This window comes from Asterias rubens, chromosome 9 (genome assembly GCF_902459465.1).
Source record: "Asterias rubens chromosome 9, eAstRub1.3, whole genome shotgun sequence".
Taxonomy (NCBI): domain Eukaryota; kingdom Metazoa; phylum Echinodermata; class Asteroidea; order Forcipulatida; family Asteriidae; genus Asterias; species Asterias rubens.
Genome location: NC_047070.1, coordinates 17841472 through 17859318, shown reverse-complemented (window position 1 = coordinate 17859318; position 17847 = coordinate 17841472). Strand labels below are relative to the sequence as shown.

General features: G+C 38.7%; 2 protein-coding genes across 3 annotated transcripts; one reads left to right on the top strand and one right to left on the bottom strand.

Moving 5' to 3' along the window:
* Positions 1–570: 570 nt before the first annotated feature.
* Positions 571–10217, bottom strand: LOC117294263 (protein SERAC1-like). Of its 2 annotated transcripts, XM_033776623.1 has the most exons (16): positions 10083–10217; positions 8661–8815; positions 8102–8223; positions 7391–7474; positions 6814–6942; positions 6441–6559; positions 6094–6219; positions 5745–5858; positions 5355–5520; positions 4781–4931; positions 4326–4491; positions 3987–4087; positions 3601–3698; positions 2439–2621; positions 1892–2035; positions 571–1404 (listed from the first exon to the last, which is right to left on the bottom strand). In XM_033776623.1, exons 2-16 carry the CDS (start codon positions 8786–8788, stop codon positions 1184–1186), a joined length of 2052 nt encoding a protein of 683 aa, XP_033632514.1. In that variant the 5' UTR covers positions 8789–8815; positions 10083–10217; the 3' UTR covers positions 571–1183. The 2 variants fall into 2 exon arrangements, with proteins under 2 accessions (XP_033632514.1, XP_033632516.1); XM_033776625.1 differs by lacking the exon at positions 8661–8815.
* An 80-nt stretch (positions 10218–10297) lies between these two features.
* Positions 10298–17179, top strand: LOC117294341 (cilia- and flagella-associated protein 99-like). The gene is made up of 14 exons (XM_033776706.1): positions 10298–10383; positions 10808–10930; positions 11097–11241; positions 11382–11476; positions 11853–11965; positions 12129–12220; positions 12564–12730; positions 13138–13379; positions 13553–13757; positions 14131–14272; positions 14591–14784; positions 15228–15391; positions 15788–15959; positions 16342–17179. The coding sequence occupies exons 2-14, from the start codon at positions 10823–10825 to the stop codon at positions 16495–16497; spliced, it is 1995 nt and encodes a 664-aa protein (XP_033632597.1). The 5' UTR covers positions 10298–10383; positions 10808–10822; the 3' UTR covers positions 16498–17179.
* Positions 17180–17847: the final 668 nt, after the last annotated feature.

Sequence of the window (17847 nt, the reverse complement as noted above, 5' to 3'; positions counted from 1 at the left end):
TATACATGTAATATAAAGACAAAGTCGTGGCATGAAGTTTGAGTTTGTTTTGACCTCTTAAAATTGTAAAGGAAGTTAAAGTTTTACATTCACATTAATATGTCATTTTTTCCTTCTCTTATCCGCTTGACAGTTTGACTGCTTCCAGTTTTTTACACTGTCCCACCCAGAACCAACAGCAGAAACCATCACAAATAACTCCACTGTGTCCCCTAATGCACACCAATATTGTTTTATACAAGGAAAAGTATTCAAATTCTTGTCCAAGGGCAGCACATTGTATTACCAACCTGAGAAATCTTTGGCATAACATTTACTCTATTACTCGAGTACTACTACCTTGTAGAAGTACATCTACCATCAAAATGTGAGTACTACTCGAGAATGAGTACAAGTACCATCAAAATAGTACTTGAGTACTACTCAAGTACTATAGTACTGAGTACAGTACAAGTACCATCAAATGGGACTTGAGTACTCAAGTACTTTAGTATACTATAGTACCAGTACCATCAAAATAGTACTCGCGTGCAGAACTGAGTATGAGTAAAAATAATACACTTGGGTTATTAAAGGTAGTGGGTCACTACACATACAGGAAGTGTGATTCCAAAATGGCTTCAGACACCAAGAACAACAAATGAATGAAGCGCACAAATTTATAAATTAAATTTCCTTTGTTTTTCATTTATGTTATTAATCAAAATAAATAAATATACTTAGTTGATGAATACAAACAAAATGTTTTTACTTGAAAGGGTAAAACAACATAGATGGAATAAAAGCACAGAGTTGGCATTTTATTCACAGCTATAAATACTATAATTTTAAATCAAGCATTGCCCCACATACATGTACACGTGTATATACATTTGGTAAGCAGTTTACCTCAGAAAAAAAACAATTACTTTTCAATTACCCGTGCAGAAAAGAAAATTTTTCTTCTAGCCATTTATAGTTTAATTTATCTGTGAACTTTAATTGGCCACCGATATAGAGATGTGTAACATTGGCATTTACGTATTTTAATGCCTCATAGTTTTTTTACAGCTGCATCACTATCATTTGAAAACTGTAAATATGTACAGGGGAAAAGAGATTTTGTGAACATTTATAAAATTGTCTGCTTGATGTGGAGAGGCCCACTTAATATATTTACAGGATATTCTTTGGAGTTGTTTTTCTATTCACCAAAACTCATTCCGAGCGGGTAGAAGACCTCGGCCGAGTCCTCGGCGTCCATGTCTTCTCTGAGCTTCTCCGACAGCAGATTGGGCAACGACCTCGGCACTGAGTGGTTAATGAATCTCAAGGTGAGGTGGTAGAGTTGTGAGCGGGGACTCGCTGGCTTGCATATGTCAAGGTGGTTTACTTTCAAGGAGTGGAACTCGCCATAACCGGGATCTAACATGACAAAGTGCAGGAGGTAAAATACACTTTATAAAGTGTATTTAGAGACACCAGAGGTTGCTTGCGGCAAACACTAACACACACCAAGCAGTCCTAAAAAGACAATCTGGTATTCCCATAGTTTGTCCAAGCCTCACAGCGAGACAACTTTTCAGAACACATGACTAAATGCAGTAAAGACTGTTGTGGTCTTCACTTGTCCAACAGGACGATGGCCTAGAAAAGCGAGATTTCCAACATGAATTCCAGTACCTTTTGTCCCTCTTTGACTGGGGCAAATAAACAAAAAGCTGTGCAAGCTGCACAATGAAGTGTCTGGGTGCATCATAAATTTATGCATGCAGCATGTTTTTGGCGTGTTGGCACATAAACCTACCGCATCACACAAACATTTTGAAAAGATACAAACGAGTCTTCTCTGCATCCGTGAAAAAGTTTGGGCATATACACAATTAACAACAATGATTATCAAGCAACTTACGTGAAGACTCAATGGGCACCACGACTGTCTTGACTCCAAGTCCAATGTTTAGTGGTTTGGTTTCTCCAAAGCTCAGCACCGGTAGATGGCGTGTCTGCACAAAGGCTCTGAAGCGACCATGAAGATTCTTTAGAGATGGGGAAGCTACAAAGGGAAACAAAATATACGAACACATCCATTATGATGCGCTGAATTTAACAACTATCCCAAATTTGATTGCACAAGCTTGCAAAGGTTGACCAAATAAGCGAATCTGAAAAACAAATTTTCTTCTAGGTCCCTTTTCGAAACAAGGCCTTGGGCTTGAGGTCTGTCCACCTGATTGAAGCCAAGTAAGGAAAGTGCCTGTCTTTAAAATTATTGACAGAGACTTCAAAAACTCAAATTTTAATAAAATGCCTATCCAGTGAGTGGCAAGGAGACACAGGTGACCAGCACCTATACAAAGTTCTCCAAAAATTGTCAACAAATACCTTGTCTGGAAGATGAAAACAAAGAGGCATGTTCAGGCTAAACAGACAAACGCATTCAACAACATAACTCTTACCTTGGACTAATTCCTTGACTTCTACAGATGGATAAAGTAGCATTTTAGCCTGCTGTGATGCAGCTGCTAGAGAGGAACCATGGTGTGGTGTGCTGAAGAAAATAACACCATGAGTTTTTTCCGCTATGTTCTCCAGCTCGGGATTCTCACAGGCATCAAGTAGCATTTGCTTCACCAGTAAACCTACACGACAATTTAAATAATTTATTAATTTATTTATTTATTGCAAAATCTTTATTAATCTTTATACATGATAAAAAGATCAGCAAAATAGAGTTTATTGTGAATGTAAGTATGTATTTAAAAGAATTAAAATAAATAGTTAATATACAGTGGCATATATCAAATCTGGGTGGATCTGAGAAACCAGGGTAAGGTTGCCCATCTATGTTAACCTGTAACTTCCTGTAATACTGTTTGACTGTTTCTGCCAACTAATTTATTTTAGTTTCATAACACTAAACATGATTGGCATTATTAAACGGTTATGCTGAAAATGTCATGCTTACAAAATAAAATATTAAGTATTACAAAGACCGTAATCAAAAATCAACATGGATCAGCGTGATAGAAGAAATAACATAATATTACTCTGATCAAAATATAACTAGCAAAAGTAAAAGTTATCACAGAGAAGAAGAACAACAATACACCAATGACATAAAAGGTTTAAAAGACAGAATATACATTGTCATTTGTTACATAAATTATTACACACACACTTTTAAAAACCTTAAATGCTAGATAGATTAAAAACTATCACAAAAGACAAAAATATACAAGGTACATAGTCTGGTGTAAAAACAAACCCAGACACATGAATGGATAAAAACACAATATTAAAACGATAGGATGAACAAATCACAAAGATTATTAATAATAATATAATAAGAGCAGTTATAAATTGCCGGTATCAACAAGTTTTGTCACTCATGGTGCCAGACAAACAAGTAATATATTAATATTCCAGCACAACACATCAATTACTCAATTCAAATAATCAAGCAGGAATATTATTGCATTCAAAACCGAGGCTACAATATAGAATTTCCGAAATGTTTTGCCACGCATCTAGTTCACAGTATTATACCAACATATATGTCATGGTTATAGACAAATCTGAGGCGAGGATACCAGCTTGTAGGGGAATAAACAGTCTTACCTCCCATAGAGTGAGACACCCAGATGATAGGTCGTTGACCTACTCCAGCTTCATGTAATTTATTGGCTATCTCAGCTGAACGGTTTGCCAAGGAGCGTCTGATGAACAAACATATGCAGAAGATCAGTTATATAGACAGGAGATTGGTCACCAAGAGCTTTGAAGAACTTATATGCGATATGCAGTTTGATAAAGAGCAAGTGGAGTTCTTGATGTTAAAATAAGATTGTGGAGAAGAGGCAAGCAGCAGCGTTCTGAACTTATTAAATTTGAGAAATGAAAGCCTAGTGAGAAGCGAAATTCAAACAAGTAGCTATTTATCGGGGGATGGGATATAAAGACAGTTCTAAAGGAGGACCAGCCCATTTGTAAATTGTTTTACTTACTTTTCACTCTGGAAGGGACACTTGGCTGACCATTCCGACATGTGAGTGTCATAGGATATCGTAATGATGCGCATGTGGGGGCAGTCTTTAGCCAACCATGTCTGTAAAGTAACATTTAAAAGAATGTTACACTTGCCTTTCTCATGGCATCCGTATTAAGCAGGGTTATTTTATTATGGAGAGCATGCTTGCTCATGTAGCAGTTGGGTAAGAGCTATTCCATGCAGAGCAATAGACCTGCTTTGATTATAACGACACAGTCCCTTTTAAGGACAACATTCTGACAAAGGTGCTTGGGTAACTGTAAACTCTTAAAGTATTAACCCCTCCCAACCTCACCTTTGGCCAGCATTCTGTCGCCTCATCATTATGGACTTCAACCTCCTCTTCCTCCTCCTTAATGGGTCCTTTTGACGTCTTCGCCTCCGGGTCCTTCTGGCGCCACGTTTTGAAGGCACCTCCAAGCAGACCGTGGACAAAGACAACGTCTGCTTCCAAAGATTGCCTAGTGCAGGGCGAAATTAGAGCTGCTTAAGCACAAATATTTACTAAGCCAAAAACAATTTTGCAAACTGGATTTGTAATTTGTATTGTGACATCACAAAGAAAAATCTTGCTTAACAAAACTAGTTACAGCCAAAAACTCCATCAGGTTAACATTGTTTCAACTGGTGCCCCACTAATTTTTTGCTGAGCAAAGTAATTTGCTAACAGTATTTTCTGATTAATAGCTGTATGAAATAAGGCCCTAGAGTTGAGATCAATCTTAGCTCTATGTGGAATTGACCTCTGACCTCATTCTGACTTGTGGGTGAAGAAGAAAGATGCCATCGTGTAGCTTCTCCGTCAAGGTGTCCCTGTCCATGTTGATTAGCGCCCTCGCAGCCTGAGCCGCCAGTGGGATACAGTCCGACTTCATCCAGGATGCTAGAACGCTGACCCAACCTAGAGGAAAGAATTGTGTCAGTTCAAGGCAGGGTAATAGATTGGTCAGCACTGAATACAATGCCTGATATCTAGCACGGATATGAACCAATGACCTTCGGATTAACATACCAATGTCATGGGGAAATCTGTCCTCTGTAGATTCTATCCCCCTATTATGGAAAAGGGGGACAGAATCTCGGCAGGAGGGAAAACATTGACTGATACACCGGCACTCTACCAACTAGGTACGGACTGAAAACCCAATCCACAATAGTGCCCCTGGCGTGATTCAAACCAAGGTTCTAGTGGAGGAATGGGGAGGAAAGATAGCTCAACACCAACCTGACCACCCATTTTCTGCAACAAGGCACTCACATGCATCACAAACGCCACTGTGGTATTTATACGAAATTGAGAATCCTCAAGCTCTGTGTACCTTACCTGCCTGCACTATCTTAGCATGAAGATGTTCATTTAGTGCCATGTTGGCGAGGATACGAGCGATGTAACACTGAATCTTGAGGCTGACTGCTGCCTTGGAGGATCGCAGCTTCATTAAGAGTTGGAGTCCACCATGGTTTACTATCTCTTCACAGTGGGTGGGTACCTTCAAAATCAAAGCAAACTTTGTGTTATTCAGGCATGAGAATGAATGTTGAAGAAAAATCTGGAAATCTTGTTTAGGAAAAAGAGTGTATGTAAATCGGCATTGTTTTTCAGTACATCCCCACCAGGGATTAGTGACGAGAGGTATCAATACAGCGTGCTGCATGTGGTAGCAAGGCTATAAGATCAGCTCCTTCCCAATGTCTGGTGTCCCCTGTTACTTACCTCAGAGTGACTGACGAGGGCCTGTAGGTTTACAGTCTCTCTGGCCTCCTCTGGGATCTTACTCAGACCCGTTACAAATGACAGAGTGTTGCCCCCAAAGCACAACGTTCCACTCTGAATCAAAAACACATTTGAAAGAAACAAAGGTCTTCAATCTCAGATTACAAGTTCGTAGCAAAGTTTAATAGTCATAAAAAGTCTGTACAGTTATAATAATAGTCTTAAGGGGGAAGAGAGCTGCAAAGTGTGAAATTACGGTTGGATATCAGAAATGTTCCGACCAATTACAAGATAACTGGTCCTGCTTGCTAGTCACTGTAAAGACTCAGGGTAAATTCTAAAGACTCACATGATCACTGGCCTGGACTGCCTTGCTCTCGGCCACGGCTCTCAAGGTGAAGAATTCGGTACATCTGTCAATGTTGTCCCTCGGCAGAGCTCCTAGCAGTCGCTTGAACCCTTCCTCTGTGTTCTCCTTGTAAAGACAAACAAACCAATTAAACAAAACACTCTGCCCCTTGATCCATTAAGCAAAAGTAGTAGTCCCTGCCGATTTCCTACTGTACATCCCCAGGTAGAACTTACTAAGCTGGACAGTTCTTTCAGATCAAAAAAGTAGTGAGTCAACTTCTTAAGAACAAATTTACACAGCACAACAAAGAAAATTGTTAGTTGACAAGGAGATTTGTTAACTACCTTTGACTCATCAAGAGAAGGTGGATCCAGAAAGAAGCGCATATCCACATCAGCTGACCTGGCTAGACCAATCAGAGTTCTCAGATCACAGGCTTGGGCGATAGCTCTGTATTCAGCATCTGGAAGAGAAAGAGGGATAGGTCCGAGTCAGAAATAAAATACCAGCCAAAATTCCATGTAAATTAAATTGTTTTGGCCGGTGCCACAATACTAACAAAAATTTCATTTTTGCTGAGGAGCTAATTTTCACAAGTTAGTTCTATTATATGTCTATCTACATTTATATAAAACAATCGAACGGTTCAAAAATCCAAAAGGTAAACTTTGCCTTCAAGGTGTTAAGTGTTGCAAATACCAAGCCAGTGTTAATTACCATGCCAGTGGTGTTTCTTAGCTAGTTTAGCCACAGCAGCTCGCCGGCGTTGAGGGTTGTCAGACTGGGCCTTCTTCAAGAGACGCCATGGGTCCTCACTCGTCCGATCAAGGGGTAGCTTGGAAAGCACTGAAAAGCGACGGGAAATTTGATTAACTTTGTTTCATAATTTTGTGCATAAAATAATATTGTTTGATAATGTACAGTACTTCTTTTCTTGTGGTTGTTATTATGCTAATGATGATAATACACAGTGTTTTTATGTATTACTTTATCACACCAAAAGGCATCTCAAAGTGCTCATTATTTTTTATAAGGTATGCAGAGCTCTGTTCTAAGTATAGACTCATTTTACTTTACACAGCACAATGTCATGTTTTACAAAGTGCTGTGTCACAATCTGCAGACAACCATACCAGAAAACACACATTTTTATGGGCTTGTTGCAATACTGTTCCCTCAAAGTTATCTACAATGTAATCGGACCGCTTGGAGATATATTGCAGGTAAATGAATACACTGTGGACAAGTCTATCAAGTTATCTTGGAATATTTTCAAGACGGTGCCTAAAAATACCTTCAGGATGATTATCTTCAAGGAAATGTTCCAGGAGGGATAATCTCAGTTTCAAATTACTCCTCATCTGGGTCACGAGGTCTTCTAAATGAACAGAGAAAATCAATGTTATTAGAACAGGTATGCTTCGTTTCTTTAAAGGGCAAGGGCACCAAGGCATTTTCTCCTTTGTAAAGGGCACCCTATGAGGAAATTGTAAACTTCTACTGGAGCATTTCAAGGGCAGTACCATGTCAATGAATCAGGCCTGGGCTGGTTGGAATTTGATTGAGAACTACAAGACTGGAATGAATCTATTCTTCAAAAACCAATGATGAGTAGTCCGTTCAATGGTTCTATCCAAATAACTGTTGGCTGGTTTTGCGTAGTTGGCTTGGGTTTTTTCAGTAAACAATTTTTTTTTTTTTTAATTAGAATATTTTATTGTCTGCATCATAACTATACAGAAATTTAGTTTCAATGTGAGACTTTTTGAAAGCTCTGCCACTAGAGGGCAGCAGACCTACCAGGTAAGGGTGCACAACTCCTATAGCAAACAATAATTAGAATGTTTTATTGTCTGCATCATAACTATACAGAAATTTAGTTTCAATTGGAACATAGGAATAAAACAATTATTAGTTAAAAACAATGCCATTAAATCAGCAGTTAAGCAGCTCTATGAAACTGGGCCATTAGTGTTACCTATACAAGAAAAGTGGAATGACTTACCTCCATTGGGTGCAGGGGTGACATAGATGTAAGGGTTTGGTCGATCACGGATAGCAGCGTCTGATTTGTAGTGGACAGCCCGATCCAAGCTAACCCATTCTCTGTATAAGAATAATCCTCCTCTGTAAAACAAATATCAACATCACATATCATAAGCGGTTGCATGGAGAAAATATGTAGGTCTGATTGTTTTTCATTTCAAAAAATGTAATTTATAATAAAAAAATTAAATTGCATGTTGGATACGTGAGATATTTTCAAAGTGAACCATAAATAATCTCGTCTTCTCTGCAAAGAAAAGTTTCTGGGTTTTCTTTTTGAATGTTTTTTCTATCCTGATTCACCAGACTTACTAGTTGTGTTGATCGTAACCCTCCATCCTCCCGACAGTCACAGAGGATGGAGGATTACTTCCATCATCGCAACTCCAGACTTTACAGCTTTTTATCTACATTTAATACATAGTATAAAAAAAAAAAAAACGTATAAAATCCATTCCCTTTAAATATTTAGATTTTCAAAAGGGTCAGTAATTGTGTGGCTGAAGAATCAAACTGACCCAATCATTACACCAGCTAGTGCTGCTGCTTTTACTTTTCCACTCTTCACCCAAGCCCATCTTGTCAGTGTTGCCTCCTTCGGGATTCTGTTGATGCAGAAGTTTCTACCGATTACCATGCCAAACATTCAGACGATTCTCTATGAAACTGTCAACTGTTAGACATAAAAATAGAATGTGGTATTAATTTTGACTTTTCCAGATATATTTGATTTAGTTCAGAGAGCAGGGTTTAAAATTAACACTGGCTGCAGGCCCAAGGCCACAGTTTTATTGTAGCCTTTGGTCGCTAAAAGGCACGCCCACACTTAGTTAAGTCTGGTGGCCTTTTGTCTTTGATCTTGTTTGTCTTTTTGTCACAAAAATTCCAAATAAGAAAACTTGTACTGGATGCTGGTCATCTCGCCCCCTAGCCAGCTCGCCTTCAGCAAAGTTGCCCCTGCAAAGGCGCCCCCTTGGCCTGACAGTGACAATGTCACCCTCTAGCGAAGTCGCCCCTCCCCCTGAGAATGTCGCCCAAGACTATGTCGTCCCCTGGCAAAGTTGCCCCCAGCAGCAGTGTGTTTAGTTTTGGGTAAAAATAGTCATCAAGAAATAAACTTCATTCCCCTAAATTTTACATGATATATTTATACTTACAAATAGTATACATTTTTTTTCTAAAATAACAAAACAGGCCGAAATAAATATTTAATTAAAACAAGCATTTTAAATTGAATGAGAGTTTTAAATTTTGTCCATTCTTTTTTGTAGTGGAAAGTTCAAGTATTTGGAAAGGTTCCGTATGGCGCCACCACTTTTTCATTCGATATGTAAACAGAATCTACTTTTCCTCAATAAGGTTTATCGCGAATAGCAAAATATCAAGAGAGGGCGCTGTTGAACCCACACAAAGGTATAGGCGTTGCGTGCGCAAGTCGTAGAAACTGCATAGAAACGCCCCATATTCCTTCCCACAATGCATTGCGTTTCTGAATCGCGATAAACCTTATGGAAAAGTTTCCGTATGGCGCCACCACTTTTTCATTCGATATGAAATAATATAGTATCTAATTTAGGAAAAGTTTCCGTATGGCGCCACCACTTTTTCATTCGAAATAAAATAATATAGTATCTAATTTACCTGATTGATATATCCCTTTTTGTAAAAAAGGGTGAAAAAGTGGTGGCGCCATACGGAAAGTTATTTGGGGCGGACATTGTCAGGGGGCGAGCTGGCTGGAGGCGAGAAGACCCCCCCACCCCCCGGCACTGCATATTTTTGATGCAGCCTGCTCCTTTTTTGGGGGGTTTACTTTATTTCGTTTTTTAAAATCTAATTTAATGTTAATAACCATCTACTATCTAGCACTGACATCGTAAAAATTGTCCCATGCCAGTCAAACATTATTTAGTTTCTAGATATAATAAATTTCTACTTACTTTTTCTCAAGAACTTTATAATAACAAATTCTGTGTTCTTTTCTCTGGTTACATAATCCCACGGCTCATGGACGCCGCCATGTTGTTTCTGCCGAACAATTGATCAGCCAATCAAAAGTTCTAATAGAGAATGAATGGGGGAATGTCGACAAATGAAATGCCGTGACAGCCAAAGTATGACTGAGCCATCGTTGGTGGCGCACTTCCGTTGTTTAGGTCAACAAATCAGTAAACTTCACAAAAATCTTACCGGAATTTGGCCTTAATTTTGGTCTTATTAAGAGTAATTGATGTGTATAAAGTGAGTACCCTTTTATCAATCATATATTCATTTATCAAATTACTTCATGATTGTTACAAATTGTAATTTTAATGACGTTTTTGTAGACGATTCCGTAGAGTTTATGAACCACCGTTGTCATGATGGGTCGTGTGTGTGCGGAACAACGTTGGCGGTTGTGTAATTTCCTGAAGTTTTCGATCAGTGTCATTCTTAATCATGAAACCTATTTAAAAGATAATTTTTGAGAGGTTATTATACATTGCATAGGGGGTCCTACTTATGAAATATCTTTCCTGTTAATTAAATCATAATCATAGTACTCAACTTATTGCATATTATTAATTAACTTCAAACTCATGAACTGCTGTATTATTATTTTATTAGTGTAAACCTTGAAAGTTGAACTTGAATATTAATTATATATAATTTTCCCTTCACACAGGTCTTGACTTTAACGATGAATCATGCATCACTGCTGCATCATTGTATAGCCATACTAGATGGCTATGATCCCAATGCTTATGGGGTGGAACAACATCTGAAGACATATCTCGGTGAAAACACGGTAATTAGCGGGACACAAACAAGTCTAATATTAAAGGGGTTGTATAGGTAATTGGAGCCCACTGTTTGTTTCAATCTTAGTCACAGATTTACATACCATCAAACTAAATCTGTGAAACTTTCATTTCAAAAACCTGTATTCTCGTCTGCTGATATTTTATTCACAGAATCTCGATGACGAGGAACAAGTCTTCCTCACCGAGGTCTTTTCTGGGTGTGTCCGCCACACCCGTATCATGGGCGTGGTTGTCAGCGGATTTTACTTGCGGGCAGGCAAGAGCTGCCTCCGCACAGACATCAATCTATATACAGGTGAGTGGAAGGGGACTTAAAGGCATACAGACTTAAAGTATACCTTTGGGTTTTAACACTGTTTGATTGTTTCAACCCCATACAAATGTAGATAAATATATACAATTTTACAATATGCATTATGCAATTATTCTTCCTAGTTTTATGCTATTTGGCGTTGTATCGACTTGATGAGCTGGAGATGACCAACTTTAGGAAGTTTGTTCGATCACAGGATGTTAACAAGATGTTCAGGGTAAGGTCAAAGATTTTTTTGAGCTGGTTCGCAGTGTGTTTATTGAACCCCTATTCCAATTTCCTATAAGTTCAACCATAACCGGAATTTTGCGGGTTTTTTTAATAGCAGAGAAATGTGCATAAAGCGTAGGCTTGGGAGTTTTAATCAGCTAACTGTTTGACAATAAATTAAACCTTTGACATGTTTGTTCTTTCACAGGCTGACTCAAAGATCTAATTTGAAAACTGTTTCACCATTTAGTTCAATAAGCTTGTATAAACAACCCTTATAAAGCGCAAAAAAATGTATTTCATAAATGGTGAACAGATCGTGTATGATTGCTGCTAAATTAAACATAAATGACATTATAGGTTTCCCCCTTGTTATTTATCAGTTTCTAGCATTTTTCCTGGATGAGTCCAACCTAAAGAAGTGGATAAAAGATGAATGGTGTAAGATTTACGAAAACAGTTACGTTCAGGTCCAACTCATGTCACCAATCCTGAGGTAAATTTCCTTTACATTGTTTTTGCACTGATGCAACGATATGTATCTGTTTACAAATAAAAAATAACATAGTATGCAATTCTACTAAACATTTAATTTCTTGCTGAAAACCAAGCTACATAAAGCAACCTTTTTTCTTTTGTACTTTTACAACTTGCTAAAGGTGGCTTCCTGAGTTAAATGAACTAGTAAATCAGCTTGCAGATAAAATCGCCAACAAAGTCCAAGCCAAGAGGACAGTAAAAACAGCAACTGGTAAGAAAAACAACATTTCCAAAAGCCCTTTTTCAGCATACTCCTATCTACCTTTATCAAGTGCCCAGCATATACGCGTGGCATGGCCGAGTGGTCTAGTACATTGGACCCAAGCTCTGGTGTTGTCAGCAGCAGAGTGTGGGTTTTATAATCCAGCATTATGAGCATAATCGCACATACAAGTGCAATCCCTGCCAGAATAACATGATTTATCATCACTTTCTCAACAATTTTTTATGAAAATTAAAGTATCAGTCAAGCGATGATTTGAAACCCTGGTGGTTGGAATGATAATTTGGAAAATAACTGAGCCTAACGATAATTGTAATGTTTTTATTTGAAGAGGTAAAGCCCTTCAGTTTAACACAGCCAAGACCTAGGAGTGTTCCTATGCCGGATAAGATACCAACTGTTCATAGACATAAACCTGTACCCAAGAGCACCTATGACATACCAAGGGAAGACAAGCTGATTGTAGAAGCCAAGGAACGAAATAGGAGAAGAGTTGAGGTGAGTCATCTCTTTTCATTCTATTTTGAGTAGTGTCCTCGGTCAAAGATGTAAGGACAGAGTTGTCTCTAGATCTCCCTCCCTGTCCTTCATGCATGTAGATATTTCATCTGCACAAACCCACTGTCCCTTCTTAGTTGATCAACATAAGTCAGGTGACCTCGACCTCTTTGGGTTCAACCTAGCTTGGGCTCCCAGAGGATAAGCTTACTTGCTGGAAGCTCAGGGTGACGATAGCAGTGACCTGCCAACATGACTCTTCTTGGGCAGATTTTAGCTTGGGGAAGGAACCCGAGTTAGAGATTATAATTGTGTTCTTTGCACTGAAATATTTCTTAAACTGTACCACATCCATTTTGTATCCACTGAGATTATTAATGACCGTATTGCACTCATTACAAACACAGGAACATCTCTACGATGCTACCAAGAGGCAGTTTTCCTGCGCGAATGCAGAGAAATCAGACAAGACACAGCGGCGACGAAACGAAATCCTGGCCATGGAAGATGGCAAGCTGCAATTCAACAAGAAGAAGACCAAAGATATACCACTTGCCATCACAGAGAACATCCCAATCAAGCTGAATGCTGCTACCATCCTTAGGGAGGGCGCCCTCTATCAAAAGCGGGAGGAAGAGGAGATGAAAAAGTGAGTTACATCCTTGAAAAAAAAAAAAAAAAAAAAACCTTAAAGGAACATGTATAAGAAATGGTTGATAGTGTGCCATGGCTAACCCCCACCAAATTTAAGTCATCACAATGTGGGTTCAAATCTGGGTCCCTGTACTTATTAAATCTTTTTATTGTTTATTTTTTGTTTAGGCTTGAGCTTCTTGAAGCTGGTGCTAAGGATGCCTCTCAATTCCTAGAGTGGCAACGGGGGATGAAACAGAAGGACATGGATGAGCAGCTCGCTGACATTGAACGGCGTCGGCTCGAGGGCAAAATCAGCCACGAGGAGGCCATTTTGGCCAGACAGTCACTGATTAAAGACAACAGGCAGAAAGTGCAGGAGATGAAGGAGGAGGTAGGTTGGGAACCAGACTAAATCCAGAAGCTCCCATTGGTATGCTATGCCCAATACAGGGCAGAGGGTATCTCCCCAATGTTGGCATACTTTAGTACACTGATTTCCTATTGTGCAGAGTACCCCTCTGAAATCCTCTTAAAGAATTCCTGAGATTCCAAGCACACATTGAAAACTCAACAATGAGCACCAACAGCCTTGGTACTTGTGCATTTTGTTAGATGTAAAATCCTTAGTTGCTCTTCTCCACCCAGGAATAACTTCTTGATGTGGTGTATATGCTATGTACTATCAAAATGCTTTGTTAAAATCTGCCCAATGTGGCGCTTTTTAAAACATTTTTACCATTATTTGGGGTTTTGTTTTTTTCTAGGCAGAAAAGATGATGCAAGAGTATGTAGCACGAAGATTAAAAGAAGAAGAGGTTCTGAAACAGATGGTGGAAGATGTCATCTCGGGACATAAGAATGCCAAGGAGGCCAAGAACAAAATACAAGATTACAAACGCAAGATAGGTGAGAGTTTCATTCATGTTTTATGAAAGAAGAAATAAACAAGAAAATTGTTGATTATTGGACAGTGTGGTGTTTAAAAGTGTGCGTTTTGAGGAGATGCTTAATTTCAGTTATTGAGGTAGCATTGCAAATAGCAAGGGGATGTTATTCCATAGCCTTGGTGCAGCAGGAGAAGAAGCTTGAGTTGAGTAATAATATGCGGTTGGTGCAAGGGGGTCAATATATGGAATGGTCCTCATATTCAAGCTTTTTCTATTTCGTTAGTATTTTTCAGAATTATTTCTGTCTAATTTCGTATAATGTTTATTTTCTTTGCAGTGGAGGAAGTCAGTGAGGAAAGCAGAGAGCTTCTGAGGCAAGCATTTGAAGAGGCTGAGGCTGAGATGAAACGCAAGATGGAGCTGATCCAGCAGATCCGAGCCATGGAGGCCACGCCCAAAAGCCGCAACAAACTTGTTGATTGGACGGCCACCGCTGGCCACTCCCTCCTCTCTGAGATGTCAGTGGCGGAGGTAGGAAATCTTGACAAAAATAGTATAAACACAAATTGGACAATTTTTTAATTGTTCACTGTCTTTGGGTCGGATTTGTTGGGAATTCATTAGATGGGTGACTGATTATAGATTTTATGATTTATATCAATGAAAACTTGTTGGCATGATTATTTTAAATGCAGCAATCGGATCAACCATAGTAACCAGTTATGTGATTTGTTAATGTAATTGTTTTGCATGACGCGTTTATAGTTAATTTTTTAGCTACACTAGTGCTAGAATTCCTCATGCTGGTGAGAATAATCAATTTGGATCAAACACACACTGGAATTGTGATTTTGATTATGATGTCAAAAACAATATTTCCACAGTCACACTCTCCACACAGGTGTCTATGGTCTTTTGTTTGAAACTGTAGAGCACAACCCACATCAATATTATTTTGTTTTTGTCTTGTCTAGTTGAAAGAGCGCCTCGCTCTTATGGCGACAGAACAACAGGCGAAAGAAGAGAACAAGCGAGATGAAATCTTGGAATCGAAGGCGGCCAAGGATCGGAAACTGATGGATACTTTACAGCAGATATCAAAACACAGAGTGGTGGAAGGACAAAATGCAGCTGTCAGGTAGATATATCAGTGTTTTTTCAGGCATTGCATGGTGAGGTATTTGGTTTGCGGTAATACCATATATGTTTACTTTGCTGTGTAGATTTTTCTATTGAGAACTTCTACTGCTGCGGAGTAGATTTTTCAAAATTTGAGAGACAGAAAAGAACTGTCCTGGTAATTAACTACAGTACTACCTGGAAGTTGAGCATGCCTTTTCATGTGGATTAAGATTAGCAGCGGTTCTCTATTTCTGGAGTCGATGCTTAGCAAAGAAATTTGCAGTGTAGGTTTAATCACTTTTTATCTGTAGGATTATCAGAGCTCTGTGAATTGAGTATTTGAAAGGAGCTATTGTTTTATGTTCATTATTATTAATTCATTAAAGATTCTTTTGTTCAACTTGTCTTCCAGGCAAGAGATGAAAAACTCTGCCAAGAAACCAGAGGTTAAAGATCCCAAACTGGCCGATCTCCAGCAGAAGCTTGAACAACGGAGGCAAGAACGATTGAAAGCCAACGAGGAGATGAAGATGAAACAGTCCAAGCATTCTGCTTCCAAGATTAGAACTCTGAATAAACAAAAGGTAAACTTGACTCTTTAAACTGTAGTAGCCGCAAGCGGCGTGTACCAATTAATTGTCTATAACGGCCACAAAAAGCTGCAAGAAGACTTATTACCACTCAACCAAGAAGCACAAAGTATAAGGTCATGCCATTGTCTGCATGTTTTCCATGCTAATATTTAAAGTTTCTGCCGTAGTTGTGCAAGTGAAGAATGCCTAGTAACGTGGAGTACGCTCTCACACGAGCAAAAACTTCCTGCTAACTCGTGAAATATGCTTCTTAAGCGCGGTTTCTTTTCTGAAATTACCCTGTCTCCATCCAATGTGAATATAATTTGTAAAAACAAACTGCACCTTCATGTATTAACTGAGAACACAATCTAATTTTCCTTTACATGAACAGCGGACAATAGAGGAGAGTCGATGGAAAGAACTGGAGCAGAGGAGAGAGAAGCAGGCATCCCTACAGGCAAAGGGTATCATGACTGACGTAGCTGGACAGAAATTAAACTCCTTCAGTAGAAGTCGACAGCTCTCTGCCGGCCCTGTCATATCTTAGTGGAGAATACTTATTGCAATTTTTGTTTGCATTACCATGATTGTCATCGATGCATAAGAGTCCAATTATGTATCTTACTTATGCTGTCTGCCATTGCAGATTTAATTAAGATCAGACAAACACCAAAACAACAACAAACAAACAAAACTTGGCAGCTGTGGTGTTACTGTATCTTTTGGTACTGTTCTTTGCCGCTCTAATAAAGAAAAACCCATACGATTTAATGGTTCTGATAATGCCTTTTATATTTTTCTTAAAAATTCAAAATGTACACCCGTCCATTAATTTATAAAGATATTGAGAAAACACTTATACCTCTAATTCTAGTAGGGATGCCTTCGACCATGTTTTTTCTTGTCTTTCTTTTTCTTGGCGAAAAGTGGGAATGAGAAAATGCTAGGTCTGTCTGTATATTGTAGTTGTGAAAATGTACATATATATATATAATTTGTTGAAAGGCACACATTGTTGTGAGAATGGCTTCGAAAAATCAAAGCCTATTCAAAATCATTATAGTTTGTACATAATCCCCAATTTTCTTTTTACAAATCTGGAAAACTGTTGTGGATTAAGTTTTTCATGCAAAAGGGGAGTGGCACATCAAGTTTTTTTTCTCCTGTATTTTAAGGGATGACAGAGCTATGTCTTTTGTATAAATAAAAGGAGGACTATGAAATAAATAGTGGCTGTGATGACTCCAGTGATCAGTGTGTTTTGACTGTTATTTTTAATTTTTTAAGATGGAGCTTGATTGACTTGCATTGTTAATGAATAATCTTTTCCAAGACCAAAACTTTATTTTGGGGGGGGGTATAAGGTTGGGGGTGGGAGAAGGGGAGACAGGTGGATTGAGATGGTGGGGTGAGCTAATTGAAACAGTCCATTATAGCTCCATGTTTGAGCCGAAACATACAATGCGCCTTCCCAAAACAGTTATTTGGACAATCGAGGGGCTACCCCTACAATTTAGACTTATCTAGACAATACACAGCTGCCACATGTGTACATTTCACTCAGTGGAATGATAAATTACACACAAGTCAAATGTTATGTTAACTAAACACTTAAAATAAACCTGGCATTAGAAAATAATTTGTAAAAGTGTTACATTGAGGTCAACAAAGGGGGTTATTACTGAGTAACTGGTCATCATGGTCAATCAATCGGAGGGAATTTATATAGCGCCAAAGGAAGCTATGGTCATGGGATGAGGGGGTGGGGTTTATTTTCTACAAGAGCTCGTGAGGACAGTTGAGTTGTAGGAAATTCCCCTGAATGGCCAAAACTTCTGAGAGAGAAATACAGAAGTAGTTGAAAGTTGAGCAAACTCGAGAGGGCGCTAGACTAAAC